An 18,930-nucleotide genomic window follows, 5' to 3' on the forward strand; every position below is an offset into this window, starting at 1 on the left:
AGAACAAAATAGCTTTTAAAGACCAAGAGAAACTCTATGAATACATAAGACACTGCACCAGTGATGGCACAAGTAAAAGCATGGTGGAATAGTCCATAGCTATTGATTGCACAGTCCCGAAGAAGCCTAATTTCGATTGTCGGTACTCATCCATATCTGCTGACTTTGCAATTTTAAGGCTTCTCAGAGGGCAGAAAACAACTCAAATAAATGTTATACCAAATATAAATGCTATCAACCTTAATCATGTTTCACATAATTGAATACAGCCATGTGCAAAACATGAAGTGTTTTCTGCTGATTAAGATAGTGATGATTGGCATTCCGGAATTGTATCAGTACAGTATCATGTTTTGATATTTTCTTTACTTACAAGACTCATCGTACATCTTTAGGTTTAGCAAAATGATGAAGCCTTGCTAAAGTTCTGTATAATAAGGTGCAAAATAAATGCAGTCAATCCAACCTCCTAACAACAGATAACGTATACTGCAACAGGTTGGCAGCAGTCCACCTGTTGACTCAGCCCACCATAAAAGTATGATTGGTTTTCATGACCAAATGCAGCCAAAAAAGAGACTGACTGAGAGGTTTGCAGGTTTCATTGAAGTCTATAAAACCACACTCACTTTGAAGATTTCATTAAAAGTCGGGGTTGCCCCAGCCGATGTGGATAAGCTAAGCTCTCACCTCATCTAAACTACACACACACACGCAATAAACAGGGACACACACATATGAGGATCCACACAGATCTAACCAACTACAAGTCTTGCCATGCTAATTCCGGTCTTGGATAAAAGCTGAAGCCCCCCCAGCCAGTGTGGGAACTCGGTAAATAAATGGAGCACAAAGCACAAAGTGCTCAAAGAGAGGATTACTAAGTCGCTCTCTTTCTCTTCGTCTTTTTTCACACTGCCCCTACAACACACACACACTGGCACTATAGATAGATACACACTCCTCCTCTCCCCTATCTTGCTTTCAAAATGCAATATCCACACATTGTCTTCTCCAGTGGGCGTTTCTGAAGGCAGCCATAGCAGGAGGTCCTTGGCATGAGGAGGGACAACTAAGCCAAGATCAATAATTTGTCACAGAGATGGGTCTGCAAGATGAAGCTTCATATGATCTTTCTGTCTGTCAGTCTGAAAAGAGATGTTTGCTGTAGTTTCTGAAGAACCACATGCCCTGAACCCGGAAAGTACAGACTGTGTTTACTATTCAACGAGAACTTTAAATTAAATGTGCACAATGACATGCAATGCGGATTATGGGAGTTGTCTAATTGCATATTGTGAATGTCTTGAGGTTGTGTTTGATTTGACCTGCCCAGTTATAGGGAGCCGAGTTGCTTTAGGATAATGCATAGTGTCATAAAAGGATCACACATACATAATTATTTACGTATGTCTAATAAGGGATGCTAAGGGAGCTCTTAGACTGGAGCTGTAATGCTGTTTGCTTCAAGTGCCGGGCAATTATGGCAAACATGATTAGGTTATGAAATTGGACACGCAAAGTTCATCTCGGGGTGATGGAAAGTGTGTGTGTGTGTGTGTGTATATATTTGTTCATGTGTGAAAGCCTCCCACAAAAGAGAACAAATATCTTACAAGCTTTGACCCAAAGTCCAGAGATTTTGAGCTTTGAATTGATTTTGAAAACCCAAGCGGATTGACAGAATCAACAGAAAGCATGGAAGAAATGCACTTTTGGCTTACAGGATTGGCTTATTGGAAAAACCCAATCACACCATACTGACTGCACGCTGAGGTTCGATCAGTCCATCTGCAATAACTTTACAACCTCACAGACCATTGAAAGCAGATGCTAGCAACCTTCCAAACTCAAGAAAAATGTCTGTAATAAAACAAATTCAGACTATTTGTAAATGTTGAACAAAACATATTTGACAGATAGTCTTGGTTTTATTGGCCAAGACTCTTAAATAATGTATCTGTTTCAAATGTCTGCTTTAACCCCAATAGTATGGTGCTTACATCATTAAACATGCAAATGTAAAAACCCAACAGGACCATTTATTATCAAGTTTTTCCAATAGTCTTAACTTTGACGTTTCTATGGAAAGTTTTTCATTTGAAGACATTACAAGGATTGATATGTTAAAATCATGCATTTCCAGAAATGACTTATATGTAGCCTATGTTCTTTGTACATTTGGGTAACTGACCTTTCATTCTACTCCTGTAATAGAAAACCACCACCTTTTTCTTGGTTGCTTTGTCGACTTTAGTAGTCCTTACATATTGAATGAACAAAGGTGAATTGGCCCTACTATAATTGCCATTCAATTCCAATAAGATCGCCAGTCCACAAGTTCCCCAACATAACTTTTACTAATCCACATCCATCACTCTGCTGCTGATAACCTCCAGGAAGGGATGAGACATTTTCTAGAAGTGAAATGTGTCCCTCTGCTGTCAAACCAAACAGGCCAGGCTGTGTTATTAGCCAAACAGTGAATATTGATGGACAGTGATGAGGCAGAGAGGAAATCAACAAATTAGGGAGAGACGAGAGGGGGGGTGTTAGTACTTTTGAAACCAAGGGGGGCTCTGTGGAGAGGCACACCAGGTCTCCTCATTACTGCTTGCCGGAGCACACTCCAGAGAGGGAAGAGGAGAGGAAAAAAGAGGCTGGTTCAGGAGGCAAAAAAGTTCTAAAATGACGACAGTCTTATTGCTTTTTTTGCTCTTAGCTTGACGTTTGCCTTGATGTTTGTCTTGACATTTAACTTTTGCAGCAACACAGAGATAGAAACGTACACTTTTCCACATCATTATTGATGATTCTTAAACTTGCAATCGTTACTTAAAAGCATATGCTGACAGATTTGATTGATTGGGGTCACGGTTGGGATGAGGGGGTGAAGTGGAGCCCCTTGTAGTGCTGGCCTTTTGTGTTTGGCCAGTGAGGGTGACATGGGCAAATTAAGCAGAGCACCAGCCATCTGCTGAATGTTAGGGGTCCTTTGTCTCCCTCTGTCCCTGTGTCCCTCACTGGCCTCAGCACCTTGTGTCCATCACCGAATGGGGGAGAGGCATAGACATGTGCAGACTGAAAACAGGGCTGAGACTGAGAGGTAGAAAAAGACCAACTGAAGAGGATTTGGCAAAGCAGATTGGAAAAGATGTTGGGTTGAATTGGAGCTTCTTGAAAACCTTCCTGTGTAGCAGCTAGGGGAAAGACCAACTGAGAGATGACAATACAATGCTTAGAAAAAAAAGGCCAGCGCTCAAAAAACCTGGCCTGTGAGGGACTGGAAGTTAGAGAAAAAAGCAGTGGCTGATAGAAAAGACAGAGATACTGAAAAAGAATAGTACTCAAAGTGTGTGTCCCTCCATAGGAGATAAGAACAGCTCTGTGTGTGGTGGGTATTTCCATTATGTGTGAACACAATCTCTGGATTCCCCTTGCGTTATTAGGGACTGACTCAGTCTGCAGTGAGAGCAGCGCATCTGTGTTTGGGGTCATAACAAACATTCTATTTGGGCCTTAGATTCAAAGAGTCTTTGTTTGGGTCACCCTCTTTCACCACTGCGCTCTGCCATTCCCCCATTCAGCCCATTGAGAGCTATGGAAACAAGAAGTATTTCAGTCTATACCCTTTCTTACAGCTTTTCTTCTTCTGTTCCGCCCCACTACTTTTTTCCCCCGTCTTCATCACAGTGATCCTCACTGCCATACGACTAATAGGCACAGGAAGAGTCGGACACTTACTTAATTGTGCTTCAAGGTGACTCAGTGTGTGCTGCTGAGTACACATGGATGCTTCTCTGCAAATAAAGTAAACCCTGTGGAACGGAAGTAGACAAGGCCAAATGGGCTGGAATTGGCTCTAATAGCTTACCGGACCTGTGTGGGTACTATCTGCCAGATCTTTTACACTCAGATAAGACAAGGAGTAATGAAATCCTCTGTGGAACCAAATATTCTAAAGCTTGATTTTAAATAAATTCACCATGGCTTTTGGATAACATTTTAAAACAGTGTTATTCACTATTCAGGCTAGGGTTGATAATATGATAATGTCACTCACTACATTTTACAATTTTTAAATGGTCAGGCGAAAGAACTAGCAGTTATTCTGAGCCAGATATGTGTGTTTATGTGCGTGTGTGTGCTCACGCCCCATGATGGCAGCCATTAGACAGGAGTAAGGCAGCCATGATGAATCGGCACTTAGCCCAGGGAAGCGCACTTGCTCAATGGGCTGTGAATCTCCTGCTGCCACTGTCAGCCTGCTGAATGTTAAATAAAGTTATTTGAATATTTGTAATATTAATGTGCCAGTGTCAAAAGCCCGCCGAAGCCTAACGCTGAGAGAAAATATGAGAAGATTCATACTAGGAATATGGGACTGCTCTGGTGAGAAATAAATACATCATCATGGATAGTGCATTAGATTCCATGAGTTTCATGGTTAAGTAAACAGAAAGTATTTCGGATTATAATATTTGTCATTAAGTTTCTTATTATCGTATTTCACTTCAATCAAATCTTTGTAAAACATCAATAACTAAAACAATGTTCCCTCAATGTTAAAGCTTTTACTCCTCTGCCCTTATCACAGTTTCCAGTTCCAGCATAGCATAAGACTGCCAGCTTTATGGACTACAGGCCGGCGGCATTCATCAGCAAAGAAAAACAGCAAAATTATGAACAGGCAGACCAAAGTCAGAATAATTAGTTTACCAGGGAGTTTTCATCACTTCATATTTGATAATACGAGGAACATTAAAATGATCAATGATGATATGATATTGTGAAAAAACACATGCAAAGATGGATGTGAAGCAAACCTAATAAAGGTGATTCTATAAATCACTCAGCTTGATACCGCAAAAATGGTCATGAGAGGGTTCAGTAAATCTACCAAATCAGTCTTTCTTAGACACTTAAGTTGAGCAGGACACACACCCAGGAAAAGCTTTGCGTTGGTAGAGGTAGTGGGGTGCTATTTGTATTGTCTCCGCTCAATTTAACAGGGAGGTAATAAAATATTTAGCAGATTGCTTACATAGCCAAGGGGGGAGAGAGGGAGAAAAAGAGAGAGCGAGAGAGAAACAGAAGAGAGAGAGAGAGAGAGAGAGAGAGAGAGAGAGAGAGAGAGAGAGAGAGAGAGAGAGAGAGAGAGATACTCAAATGGCTTGTGGGAGCTGGGGAGCAGGTAATGAGGATGACATGCTGGCATCATCGTTACAGAGCACAACAACTCGACATGGTCTCTCTGCCCAGCTGACAGGAGGCCGCACACACACGCCACACTACCTGTCACTAATTAAAACATATAGATTAGAGAAAGCGCAATCAGGTACAGGGAGTCGTACACACACACTGACACAGTACAAACAAACACACACAAGCACACACAACTGCAATTAGGTTACATTTCTCTGTCGTAACAAATGACTTACTTTTGTGTATTTGTCATCTAAAAAGTGAATGACTGACACAGCAGCTGTATCAGCTCTCACCCAGCATAAAGAAAATACATCAAACGGAAAATGTTCACATATCCAACAAAAGAGGTGTTGAGAAGGAAAACATGTATGCACACTTTTACCTATAATATATTCCAACAATATTGTAAAACAGTACCAGCTTATTGCATTTGTCAAAACAAACTATTTGTTTTCACGTTTTGATTTCCCTATGTGCTTCACGATGCCTTTCCTTTCCCTGTAATACTTTTCCTTCTCATGTTGCTCTCAATGAGTGAAATGATGTCAGTGTGCTCTCATATTATATTTGTTCTTGTACTGTTACTTCATCTATAATGGGCAATTACTTCAGACCCAATGCTGAGGCCATGTTATTGCACCAACCCCCGATTGATTGGTTGCCCATCGTACTCAGCTTCCACAAGCACTTTAAGGTTAGATTTCCCTGTTTAAATAATGGATTACAAACCCATGAAAAGAGTCTTTGTGGAAAATAAAAGGTTTGTATTGCTTTTATTGGAGGGACCTCTCGGTGGAGATGAGAGGAGAACAGCTTCCATATGAGTCTCCAGAGAGTAAGCTGGTTATGAGAGATAAAAACAGCAACATCATCTGTTTCTGTTATTCTGTCTAACTCTTTTTCTATATTGTGTATGTCCTGATGCTTAAATAAAGGGTTTGTGGTTTCTTGATGTAGCTTGAACTCAACAAAAAATAAATAAATAAAAAACAAATAAATAAATCCAAATAAAATGTTCCCTCCAGATTTCCTTACCCTATTGCTCTCATTGCGTTCCTTTTTTGCACCTCCCACAATGCTACATTTCAGTCTGAGTGAGACATGTCAAACTTAACACAGCAGGAAGTGTACTTACTGTGGGAACTCAGAGAAGGAAATCAGGGGGATTGTGGGTATTAGTGGATATATACATGCTTTCGTCTGTTCAAAGAGTTTATGTAGTGCAGTTTGCAAACTGTGTATGTGTACTTGCCAATGTGTGTTTGTGTTGTTTACAGTGCCAATGCCCCCCACTAACACAAGCCACAACAAGCCTTCTAGCGACACTCAGGTATTTCGTTAGGCTCTAATTACTGTGCTGTAAGAAGGTTGAGGGAAATAATGGTAGAAAAAAAGAAAATTCTATGGAAAACGAGTAGACACATGAGAGACCTGGATGAGCATCAAATAAGCTTGAAGGGCAACACATATTCATTCATTTTAGCCTCAAGGTGTGTTTGCTTGAGGACAGGCAAGGTTATTTTGCTCATTTGATATATAATATTCCTGTTTCTACATTTGCCTCACATGTTCAACCAACATACTGGTATATATATTGGTATGATATGATATAGCCACAAAGTAAAAACTGGTCTAAATGGAGCTAGTCAATCCAACGTTTATGTAATTGCATCATCTTTCATCATGTTGGTATTATTAGATAAAAGTACATTTAATAAGAATATAAATAAAATTACCCAATGCAGTTATATTTTATAGTGGAACATATATTACTTCAGATAACACACTGCTTCTTTAAGTTCAGTGCTCATACTCTGCTGAATCTTTGTTCATCAGTTTAAAACTTCAGCTTGAAAATGTCTCTAAAACACTATGATGCTGAAATGATACCAAACAGTTGGAACAAATGATTCACAGCAGGTAAAAGAAGTCTGCTATTGGTAAAATATTTGACTGCACATAATGAAGCAAAATACTTTTTTCCTAAGGTGTGGGCTAGAGACTACACATTTGCTATTCAAATATGTAAATTAATGTACCTTGCACTGCGGCAACATATAAACATTGTAGGATAAACAAAGTAATATACAATTAAATGACCTGTGAACAAAGTAAAACACAGTTGTATTGAGATGTGATGGCAAAGTTAGATGTGAAATGATGAATGCCAGTAATGAGCTAACTAAAGTTATGTATCATTTTCACTTGAATGTCCTTCTATCTTAGTCAAGGTCTGTGTGTGTGTGTGTGTGTGTGTGTGTGTGTGTGTGTGTGTGTGCGTGTGCGTGTGCGTGTGCGTGTGCGTGTGCGTGTGCGTGTGCGTGTGCGTGTGCGTGTGCGTGTGCGTGTGTGTGTGTGTGTGTGTGTGTGTGTGTGTGTGTGTGTGTGTGTGTATGTAGTAGTGTGTGGGAGTGTTTTGCACAGGACATAGAGCAATGCGAGAAGGATACAGTTAACACAGTCACACACAGTGTGCTTTGTAGATATGTGTCACTCTCATATCTGTTTTATTGATCACAGCAGATGTGCTCCAATCAATCTTATCTGGGCTCCACACACTCTCCAGCTAACCTCCAGAGGCGGGCCGACCAATACTGCGTCACACTGAGAGCCCCAAGCCACTCATATTATCATCAGACACCTTGAGCAAATTGTCTCTTTGTATTGGTGTGTGTGAGTGTGCGAGAATACCAGGTTGCAGAGAGTAAAGGTGCATTAGAGGACAGACAGAAAGAGAGAGCGAGTGACGGCTTTAAGCGAAAACCCAGATGAACTTCCTCTTTATGTGTGTACCATTTTCTATTCCTCAGAACTCAGTCTTCGGCATATCCTACTGAGGCAAAACCAAACCTCCTGCCATCTGTAAAGTAGGCTGCACAGAAGGCTGGCATTCGCTACAGATTAAAAATCAATGCTAATGTGCCTTTCTAGTCTGCCAAAGGTGGATGTGATCAAAGAAGAAGCGCGGCACATCATGCTCAGCAAAACACATAAAACACAATCAATTCAGATTTTCCAATGATACAAACAGCTGTGATGCAAGGTATGCTAAAGCTGTGTGATATGAAAGCCTAAAATAGCTCAAATTCCTGTCACCTGTCTTATTTGTCGTTGTTATGAGTGGTCGATCATTTTAAGAGAGAGTGAATGATGAAAAGAAAATCATTTATGAGTAGGGGGCATGCAGCTATCAAAGTCAGTTTGAAAAGCAACCATAGGATGTAAATGACAAATGTATTTCGAGACTTACCTCGACAGACGTTGCCGTTGTCAGGTTCAAACCCTGCCTTGCATGTGCAGCTACCGATAGGAACCATCCACTCGCCGTCTCCATTGCAGTACAGCTTTATCGGGACATCTACTTCCTCTGAGTTGGGAATGCAGATTCCTCTTGCAATTACCAGAGAGGTGCTCTCAGCCCCTGTCATGGTCTCTGGAAAGATTGCAAAGTTCTGGACCACACTTGGGCACTTCTTATAAAACACTCTGACTGACAGCAGAGACATGCAAGCGCCATAGTCCTGAAACGCCAGGTAGAAGCCATTTTTAGACAATGGGCCAAAGCTCCGCACTTCTGTGTTGACCTTCATCAGGCGTCCGCCAAAGTCCACCTGCGAGAAGCTTTCATCTGCAGCAATGGTGTCTACCTTGAGGTAAGGGGCCTCCATCCAGAAGGCGGTGCCTTTTGTGGCAATGACAGCATCAGATTCATAGTAATAGAGATTAAAAGTCTCCTTGCATGAGCCGGGGACGTTTGGGATGGAGCTGCAGTCACGCACGGTGAATCGAATCTCCACATAGATGCGTTGTGCTCCACGACGATCAATAAAGGTGGTGAGGAGCCAGTTATTTTGACTAGGCTCGAAGACATTACACACCTGGTAGGTCCTGATTGTGTTGAGGTTTTCATCGTAGCCACTCACTTCCTCCCACTACAGAGAGAGAAGGAAAGAGAAGAGTACAAATGGTTGATTAGTAATCATCGGTGAAAAGAATGGGTTGCAAATGTTTTAATCGAGTGAGCTCATGTTGACTGAGCTACAGAGCATTGGTACACACATCAATGATCTTCCTAAGGCAACACATTTGAGTCTATACTTCCTGGATTAACAGTAAGGACTCAGCCTGTTGTGCTCTGGGGCTTATTCAACCATTGAGAATACACAAATATCCTTCTTTCCTGAATTATAAACAATTATTTAGGAGCAGCCACAGCAAAACATACCACGTTGCCGACTTGTTCTCCAAATACGCAAAACTGCCTTTCTATTTGTACGGCCCCTATAAGCACAAACCTCATAATTACTTTGGATGTACTGCTATTTGCCATCTATGCTGTGCGTGGCTAGGCACAGAGCTGATGAATTATAAACTATGGTGTGTAACAAATTCAAGATTATGCACTATTGAATTATAATTAGACAGACGGGGGCTGGTACATGGCAGCCAAGAGCCGGTATGATGGAAAGGCATTTGCCTGCGGACGGAACTGAAATACACTGCGGGCCATTTCTTGCAGGTGTGACCCAGAAAGTATGTTGGATGAGCACCAGAAGCCCCTTGGGGTATACACTCAGTGCACAACATTATGATGAAAATGTGCCATTACCATTTGGCTGGTATCACTAAGAATTTGGAAGAGAAATTACTGAAATCAAAAGATGCTTGTCTAGAAGCTCGCTTTCAGATGAGAATGTCTGTTATACTTTGGCATACAGATTTAGAGCAGACTGAAAAAACAAACATGAGCCATATGCGTTACGACAGTCACTTAAAAGCCACACTGACTTTAAAGAGTATTTGTTGAGGCAGAGGGAAGAATGTATTCTCATGTCACTTTCACTCTTTGTAATATAAGGCTATTCTTTTTACTACTATTTTAAGCAAAAGCTCAGCTGACGGACTCATTTCCCCAAATACGCCCCCTCCCAATGATCCAAACAGCTGTGGGCCAGGAGAAGGTAATGAGGTCTATGTGAAGTAAGTAGGCCTCCAGTCAGTCCATGTTTATTCTGAGCATATATCTCCTGGTCTTTCCTCCTTCTTCTGACCTTTAAAGTCCCAGCTGCTCAATCAGGCCTAATGGAGAGGTGAACACATGAACTCTCCACATACAGCCTGAAAAACCAGCCAAATGATGGAAAAGATTCAGAAATCTTGGATGAGTCCATACAAATGATGTGACACTTCATATATTTAGGTGTTTTGGGGTTTGAAGACACACTGTACACAAACAAGGATGATAAATACAATTTGGGGGAAGGATATGCGGAGACAAACAAGCATGTTTTGATCTGGGCAAAAAGAGGGAGGGGAGAAGACACCTGGAGAACAGTGACACCGCTGACATGATAAACGAGTTTACAGAAATCTGAGGTGCAAATTAAAGCCTTTTCTCACCGCTGCTCCCTCAGTGCCCACTTCGCTGTACTCTTCTCCCCCCTACTCTCTTCGCCTTCTGCTCTCTTCTCTCGTCTCTGCTCTGTAATGACCATTCATCAGCATTACAGGAACCTGTCCCTTTCAGCACTGCCTGTTCATTAATACAGCCAGCCCTAGGCTCCTCTGCACCCGTGTGCTCCAGTCTAGGAGGGGGTCCTCACCGCTCCTCGTCTAGCCAAATGACCACCATATTTCACGCCAGAGAGATGCCCAGGGCGTCTGCGATAATGCCCATCTGAAATCTGTCCAGAAATTCATTGGCTGCATTTTTTTTCTTATTTCCTCATCGGTAGATATTCAGTGTCACCATTGTGTCAAAGGAAACGAAATCTATTACAGGTGCACAAATTCAACTTTGCAGTTGAGTTTCCTTATATGCTTAAAGTGATTTGTCCTGATCTAATGCCTCCTGTTTATAATGTGATGGTTTACCACATATTGATTTGCTGGCTGTTCTTTTACTGCTGATGGGCTTGAGGCTGCACATTACATTTCTGCTTCCGTAGGTTTCTAAACATTTGATTACTCTGAGATTTAGAGTTGTAATGCATGTGACGCATGCATTTAAGAAGCAAAAACACTATCTACATACGCAGCACATGCCCTGCAGTCACATCAATACTCTCTGCCTAGGTTTTCTATTTCTGTTTCTATGCCTTTCCCGCAAACCGTTTACATCATTTCAATCAAATCTATCTCATGCACTACTCCATGACATCTCTCTGACCTTGCCAGAGTAGGGAAGGCATCATCACCTGTCACCTTGCTGATAATAAAATTCCCTGGTCCCTGGTCCCTTCCCTTTGCATCCATTTCCCCTTCATGGATTTGTGTATTAAAATAAACACTGTTAGTCCTTCACTTTGTATACAGTATAAAGTCGATGAATTATGGACTGAAGCGCAGTTGTATGTTCAAGGCATGTATCATTCATATCGGCTCAAGGTGAACAAGATGTGGGAGAGAAACTGAGGAGCGATTATCTTTTTGTTCCCAAGTCCTCTTTAGTACTACCAAATCACATTATATTTGCTGTAGATCTCCCTTACTGTAAGTTTAGGTGATAAGAGATAATACTGTCTTTGTGGCAGTCAGAAAACATAAAGAAGTAGAGGCTGAGGATTTATAATTGCAGTATGGCAAACCCAAAGGAATACAGCAGGTAGAGAGTGACAAGCATCACTGTTATGTGCTTCTATAAAGTCAGCTTTCTCTCTATTAGTTTTACGCTACACATTCCTGCATCACTGTTTCTATATTTTATCATCACAAATCTCACTGTACGCAAACTTTTTGCTGAGAAAACACTCAACAAATATTGAGAGCCTCTTGACACTAATTTATATGCCAACATAATGTACCCATTGACTCTTCTCTAATAGCTTTGCTTTTGCCAGTTACATAGGAGGCACTTTTTCCCCAACCCTGATAGTCAAGTGTGGCCGTTGTGTGTGTCATTATGGCTGCTGATCGGTTTTATGGGCAATAGTAAAGAGATGGAGGAGCTATGGATTCACAGAGTGCTTAATGTGTGTGTTAATGACCAGTCACAGACAGCTGAGCAGGAGAAGAGAGGGCAGAGGAAAGAAAGAGACAGAGTGATGGATAAAAGAAAAATACAAGAGTGGAAAGGAATCAAGGAGAAGGGGGCGGTAATATATTCAGGCTGATGTTCCACTTCCCACAGCCTCAGCTTGCTGCCATCAATCCATCGATACTCTGCCCTCATAAAGGCCATTCATCACATAGATCTCCTGCCATTACCTTCAAAGGCTAAAATAACACAGAGCAGCTCAGATGGCCACCGTTTTGCTCCAGAGGACCGCAGCATCCAACAGTGAGTTGGGGACAAGTAGAACCCCAATCACAGAACATTGATGTCACACCTGTGGACTATAATAGGATAAATGAACTGGACTAATGAGTCATTTACAGCAGGCTTGTTTGGAACAGGACAGGAGCGCCACACATGCTGCAATATGTCAGACATGGTTGACATGACATAACAAAAGCTATGGAGAAGAGGTATGTCCTGACAGAAGGTCATGTAACTCATTTCCACTACATTAACCTTTTCAGGAAAGTAGACTCATTTAGAAAACCTTTTTTAGTAGCACAGGTCTTAATGTAGTTCCTGTGCCACACTTCCTGAGCCCCAAATGTCCCTGACCTTGGAACTTTACTTTATAAATGGGAAATGTCCTATCAGGGCGTGTTTTGCACAGCTGATCATTGCGGATTAGTCTAATGAAAGCCTGAACGCTGATACAACTTGTTTACTAAGACACCTTTTCATTCAGCAGATCATCATTATTTGTTTTTTCCCCGGTCTTTTAAAGAGATGCACATTTTCCTTTTCAAGGTTTAGTTCCTGGAATTTCCTGTTGCTCCAGATTTTAAAGTCACTATTTGGTGGAAAGAGGCCAATTGTTGGCACAGAATGAAATTCAGGAATAAAGTAAGAACATAACAAACTCTGGCCTGATGTACTGTAACTTTAGCCTCAATCATACAAACCAGTCAAAACATTTGGCAGCAATAGGTATGGTTGTGGCTCAGGCTTCACTACATAGAGACTTGGTTACTTTAAGCTCATAAGTCAACGGCAGTCAATTTAAGCGAGGCAGAGGCTTGAATATAGAAGCATCTATTGGGCTGCTCTTTAACCTTAAGTCCGCACTCTGATTCTCAGTGGATTCCCATTCACTTAATGCTTTTTAAATCCATCAGCATATTTATTAGAGCTACATGCTCAGACATACTGAACACAGATGGATGAGGAGCAGCTCAGAGCATTTCCACATTTAAAGCTGCTGAGCCCAGAAAGGTCTACAAAATGGCATCGCAAATAGCAGATGAGCGCCTGGAAACTGTCTCTTGAACGACCATCAAAACTCCCATTACTCAGTCTGAGAATAGGTTTTAGAGCAGGATCCAAAGCCAGGTGTATTACATAGTACACAGCAATGGCCAAACACTCTACTATTAAGGTTTACAACTGAATGTGTGCCCTTTTCAGTTAAAGCAGTCAACTTTGAGCTTTCCCTTCAAATAGACAGTCTGTAGGATAGTCTGCATGGATTGTTTATATAGTGTTTCCTCCAACATTATGGCTAGGGTTTTGGGTTTGCATATGTAACCCCAAGAGAAATGGCTGGAATATTTGTGAGCACTTTCTACCAGAGAGATGTCTGTTCATCTATCAGCGCAGGAGTAAAACCTGGGTGGACAAAACCAGGAGATTGCTTTTCTTACAACAGTTTTAGAATGGACATTTCAATAATGAAACTATTTGTTATTCATAGAAAGTATGCTTTCATATAATCCATTTGTGTATAATTAGGCTTGAATAAATCAGCATTTAAAGAGCTTGCTTTTGATAAAATAGGAGAAGAAAAGAAAAAGCAGGGGCACACATGTGGGTGGAATTCACATTGACATATTTCTAAAGGCCAAGGTCTCCGAAGGACAGTGGATTATAGCTGGACATGAAAAACTGAGATGAGGATTGAACTCTTTATACATCTGCTGAAAGATGCTCTTCTCATTTTGCAAAGCTCACCACTGTCGGTAATCACAAGCCAGATAGATTTTTTTTGCGAGACTGATTTGAATCCCAAATGAGCATATTTGCATATCCACCTTTTGGGTCAGTTTCTTGAAGTAAAAAAAAAATGGACAAGTCATATAAAGTTGATTTGGTAACAAAAACGGTATCTATTTTCTCACAAGCTTTGACACAAGACACATGCTCATAGTATTGTAACTTCACATATTTTGGAAGCTACACCTCATCGTCACACACAAACACAGCCGACCACAGCTCTAAAATATGCAGCGGCATGATTGCTATTATCATTTCTGATCAGCAGTGTTATTGAATAAGGACCACTGTCAGTCCAGCTGCATGGGAATGATTATTTTGCGGGGCATCTGTGGCCTAGTTCAGCCTGGCTGAATGTGATGGATGGGGAGGAAATGGTGATGTCTGAAACACTCCCAGTCCTGCCAGATCCCAGCCACTCTATAATTACAGACACACAGTTTGACTGAGCCCAAATAGAACTCTGTCCGTCTGCATCACAATGAGAAACAATGAAGATGTAGTCCCTAACCCAGTCCAGGTCTGCGATCCATACATTTATTGAACTGAAGTTCTGGGCAAGTTTGTGTTGTTGTGGATGAGCATGAATGAAAACTTTCCAAGTTTGTTTATTTGGTACACTTGGCTTTCATAGCAAACTTGATCCAAATGTGTGTGTACAACGTGTGAAATGTTGCTGTGTTGACACATTATTTGCTATTTAGTCTCATTACATGCTCCCACACGTCTTTGATGCCTCTTCTCTAAGAGATGAACATAATGTGGCATCACGCTGAGCCTTTCAAGTGAACAATCCACCCAGGAGCTTCATTTTTCCTCTCCTCCGTCCAACTTTTATAATGTCATTATTAATACTTGCATTTTCAATTACTGGTTGGTTGCTTTGTAGCAGCATCTGATTTGCTGGGCTAAATATATTTTTTGAAATTAGCTGTTTGTGAACACAGCCTTCATAGACATTGTCTTAGTAGTTATAATTGCAGCTTCTACTATTTACATGGCAGGTTTGAAATGAACACAAATGCTCTTTGTTTTTGCCCAAGAAGAATGACATTTAAATGTAACTGCAAGCACTTTAGCCTCATTATTTCTAAAGAAGGTTTAAAATGCGAGCATCTGATTGTTAATACATTAAAGAAATGTGTGGGTGGCAGAGCTTTTACAAGATGGCTTGACATAGTTTGTGGGAAAACTGAAAAAAGCTGATAATAATAAGAATGTTGTACTGGAACCTTTCTAATTAAAACATTTGAACAATATATTCCACTGCAACATCTGGCAAAACAAAAAAAGGACAGCTTGAAATATGGCTATAAGAATCTGAGATAGAAATATCCTCTTTTTATTCTATTGCTCATTTCATGAATTGTGGGATCAATGTGAACATGTTCAACTATAATGAGTATTATAAATTTCAGCTTCCAATTATGGCAGATTTGTGAAAATAAGTATACAACGGTTTAAAGAAACTCAGGTTCTTACACAATCATCTTAGTACTGAATAAGTCATCCTAAAAAGTAAATCAGTTCAAGTTGTGGATACTAAACAAGGTTATTTTAATCCAAAAAGAAGGTTCATATTATAGTAACAGATCTAGATTCCATTTTTTGTTTTACTATTATCTCACAATGCACCTGGAAACACCCACTCAGGTAGCTTCAGAGAAACAGTGCAGCTCCCAGTGCCTCAGCAGATCTTACCTCGAGTCACCCTGTGCACAAGGCTAAAGCTGTGAGTATTGTATTAAAACCTTACAGCCTCTGCAACCATGCCGTGCTATTGTGTAGGATGATAAGGAGGACAACTAAATGATTCACTGTGTGTGTGTGTGTGTGTGTGTGTGTGTGTGTGTGTGTGTGTGTGTGTGTGTGTGTGTGTGTGTGTGTGTGTGTGTGTGTGTGTGTGTGTGTGTGTGTGTGTGTGTGTGTGTGTGTGTGTGTGTGTGTGTGTGTGTGGAAATTGGAGATGTGCACTTACACACCAGTAGGTATGAAAAGAGAAGAAAATTAACTTAATAAAAATGGAGAAAGAAGGGCTAAAGAGAGATAAATCCAAAGATAAAGTGGCACGAATCTGAACTGAAGAGTAAGGGTTTAATGGTACACAGTGGACGGAAGCTATATGACTAAAATTGAATGATTTAACAATTTGGACAGGGAATGAAAGAAATACAGAGAAAGGGTGAAATAGTGAAGAAAGATTGAAAGCTGTCTCTCTGCAGGATATGTGGCCCCCTATGGCTCAAGGCGTTGCCATTTAGCAACCACAAAAGAACATGTCAGCAGGGGACAGGAGAATGGCAAGGTATCGAGGCTTTTAGGAGCAAAGGGGCCTTGCCTGTGTGTGTGTGTGTGTGTGTGTGTGTGTGTGTGTGTGTGTGTGTGTGTGTGTGTGTGTGTGTGTGTGTGTGTGTGTGTGTGTGTGTGTGTGTGTGTGTGTGTGTTTGTGTGTGTGTGTGTGTGTGTGTGTGTGTGTGTGTGTGTGTGTGTGTGTGTGTGTGTGTGTGTGTGTGTGTGTGTGTGTGTGTGTATAAAAACCCTGCAAAGCATGACACATGACAGCCCTATCCTCCAGACACAAAGACATGGAGAGGGAGCGAGAGTGGGGGGGTTTGGTGGTGTCAGTTAGGTAAAGATAGAGAAAAAAGAGTACCTGAGCTTTGAGACAGACAAGCTAGAGTAAAGAAAAACAGGAAAAAAGTCACGGAAACAGTGAGAGTGGATATAAAGGTGGTGGAGAAGAATGAAAGGATTTAGTGCTATATCTGCCAGCTCTGTATGACTGCTGAAATAGCAGGAACTGCAGGTACCGGGGTAAAACACACTCACTCCCACACACACATAAGTCAGCCAGCCTCCAGCCACTCCTTCGCACACCAAATTCATACCAAATTAAGGATAGACTCATATACCCATCCTTTCTTCCATGGTTTCATCCCTTTCTTGTTTTATTTATTCCCTGACGATCAAAACATTTCCCTGGCTCCTTATATCCATCCAAGATAATTGTTACATGTGAAATATGGAGAGGAAATCCACAGGAAGGAAATCAATAGTTGAAGAGAGTGGAAAAGATTGGAGGAAGAAAATGTAAAACAAAAAATAAAAATTCTATTTGTGTTTCACCCCTACTGCAATCCTCTAAATATGTAGATGCTGCCGTCTTGCTCATGTTTTCCTTCCAAACGATTTGGAATGTCAATTCAATCGTACCTAGAAAACAAATGTTCAGAGCTAAAATGTGACATGGGGGGGCTACCAAAATCACATCAACATACACACGAACGCCCAAACTCACAGACATAAAGCGATGGATGCAATTTGATCTAGGCGGTTCATTGCCTTACTGTTCTGTCTTCAAGCTGAGCAGAGATGCCTGTGTCTAAGCTCGGAGGAAATTTAGTTGTTTTGCTACACACCCAAATCACACAAAAATAACTGAGGAAGCCAAATAATACAGGTATGCCAGTAACATAAACATGTCTCCTTTATGTGTGCATGTACATTAATTTTATTTTTAACCGTTTCTGTAGCATTTTAAAGGGTAATATGTTTAGGTCAATTCTTAACCATGTGTGCTGTGTCTGTCTGTCTGTCTGTCTGTCTGTTTGTCTGTCCGTCTGCGTGCGTGTGTGCGTGTGTGTGCGTGCATGTGTTTGCGTGCATGTAATGAAGGCACTCTTCTCACCTGGCCGCTGAAGCGCAGCCAGCATGAGTCACTGTCATTTTTCTCTTCTCATTCCATTTCAGCTCGGGCTTTGCAGGTTCAAAGTTCACCTCCATCCCTCACTCTCTTTCCCACTCGTGTTTTTTCCTCTCCATCTCCCTCTGACTCTTATTATCTACATTCAATCAGCCTCTTTCTTTCTTCTCCACTTTCCTCCCTTTACTTTTCCCTCCTGTGCTCCCTTATGCCGGCTGAGCTGCTGCCTGTCTGTCTGTCTGTCAGGATATGAATAATTGAGGTGTATTGAGTCTGGTCAGCAGATGGTGAGATGCCTGTTATGGATCTATCGGTGCTCTTTAGGAATCGCTGAGTGTGTGCTGCACCTGTCCAGTTAACGCTCACAGGAGCTTTGCTTAAGCCCAGGCTGGGCACCGTCAAAAATGTGTCACCACCAGAAAGAGCACTTGTCCCCACTCAAATGTTCAGACGCAGATTTGCAACACAGAACTCAGGCTCTTGAACATTAACCTGAGCACACACAAGTCCACAATGTGGAATTACAAGAAAGTGAGACAAGCATGTCAGGGTTATATCCATTCTGTTCTTAATCCCTTCTTCTGCACCTGTTCCAACCAAAGGGATTTCTCTCAAATCTCTTCATCTTTCAGCTTCTGTCTAACTCCCAGCACCTTGTCATGTCTGTTGTGTCCCCCGGTGTTTGTCCTCCTCTCCCCCTGTCTGCTCACTTGGCAAATTCTTTATCCCCCTCTTTCCCAAGCCCCACAACAACCTGCCCTGTTTCTCCACGCTTGACAACACCCACAGCCTATGTCAGCGCAGCCACCGCCGCCCTTAATACCCCTTAACCCCCCAACACCCCTCCCCTCAAGGCTCTCACCTTAAAGCCTGAACTCTGTCTGTGACCTCCCAGAGTCACAAGTTAACCCAAGCTCTCTTCCACACGCACACCCATATTGAAGTTCTGCACGGCTGCCTTTTTTTATTCTTG

At 41.5% G+C, this 18,930-nt stretch overlaps 1 protein-coding gene across 4 annotated transcripts in view; it reads right to left on the reverse strand.

The window, feature by feature from the left end:
- ephb1 (EPH receptor B1) overlaps window positions 1-18,930 on the reverse strand; it is a 149,959-nt gene that overhangs the window by 81,941 nt on the left and 49,088 nt on the right. For all 4 annotated transcript variants that reach the window (XM_079648089.1, XM_079648087.1, XM_079648086.1 and 1 more), the window contains exon 3: window positions 8,459-9,140. In XM_079648089.1, the coding sequence (XP_079504215.1) occupies window positions 8,459-9,140 (682 nt within the window). The remainder of the gene's footprint in view (window positions 1-8,458; window positions 9,141-18,930) is intronic.

Source organism: Notothenia rossii (genome assembly GCF_949606895.1).
Source record: "Notothenia rossii genome assembly, chromosome: 9".
Lineage (NCBI taxonomy): Eukaryota > Metazoa > Chordata > Actinopteri > Perciformes > Nototheniidae > Notothenia > Notothenia rossii.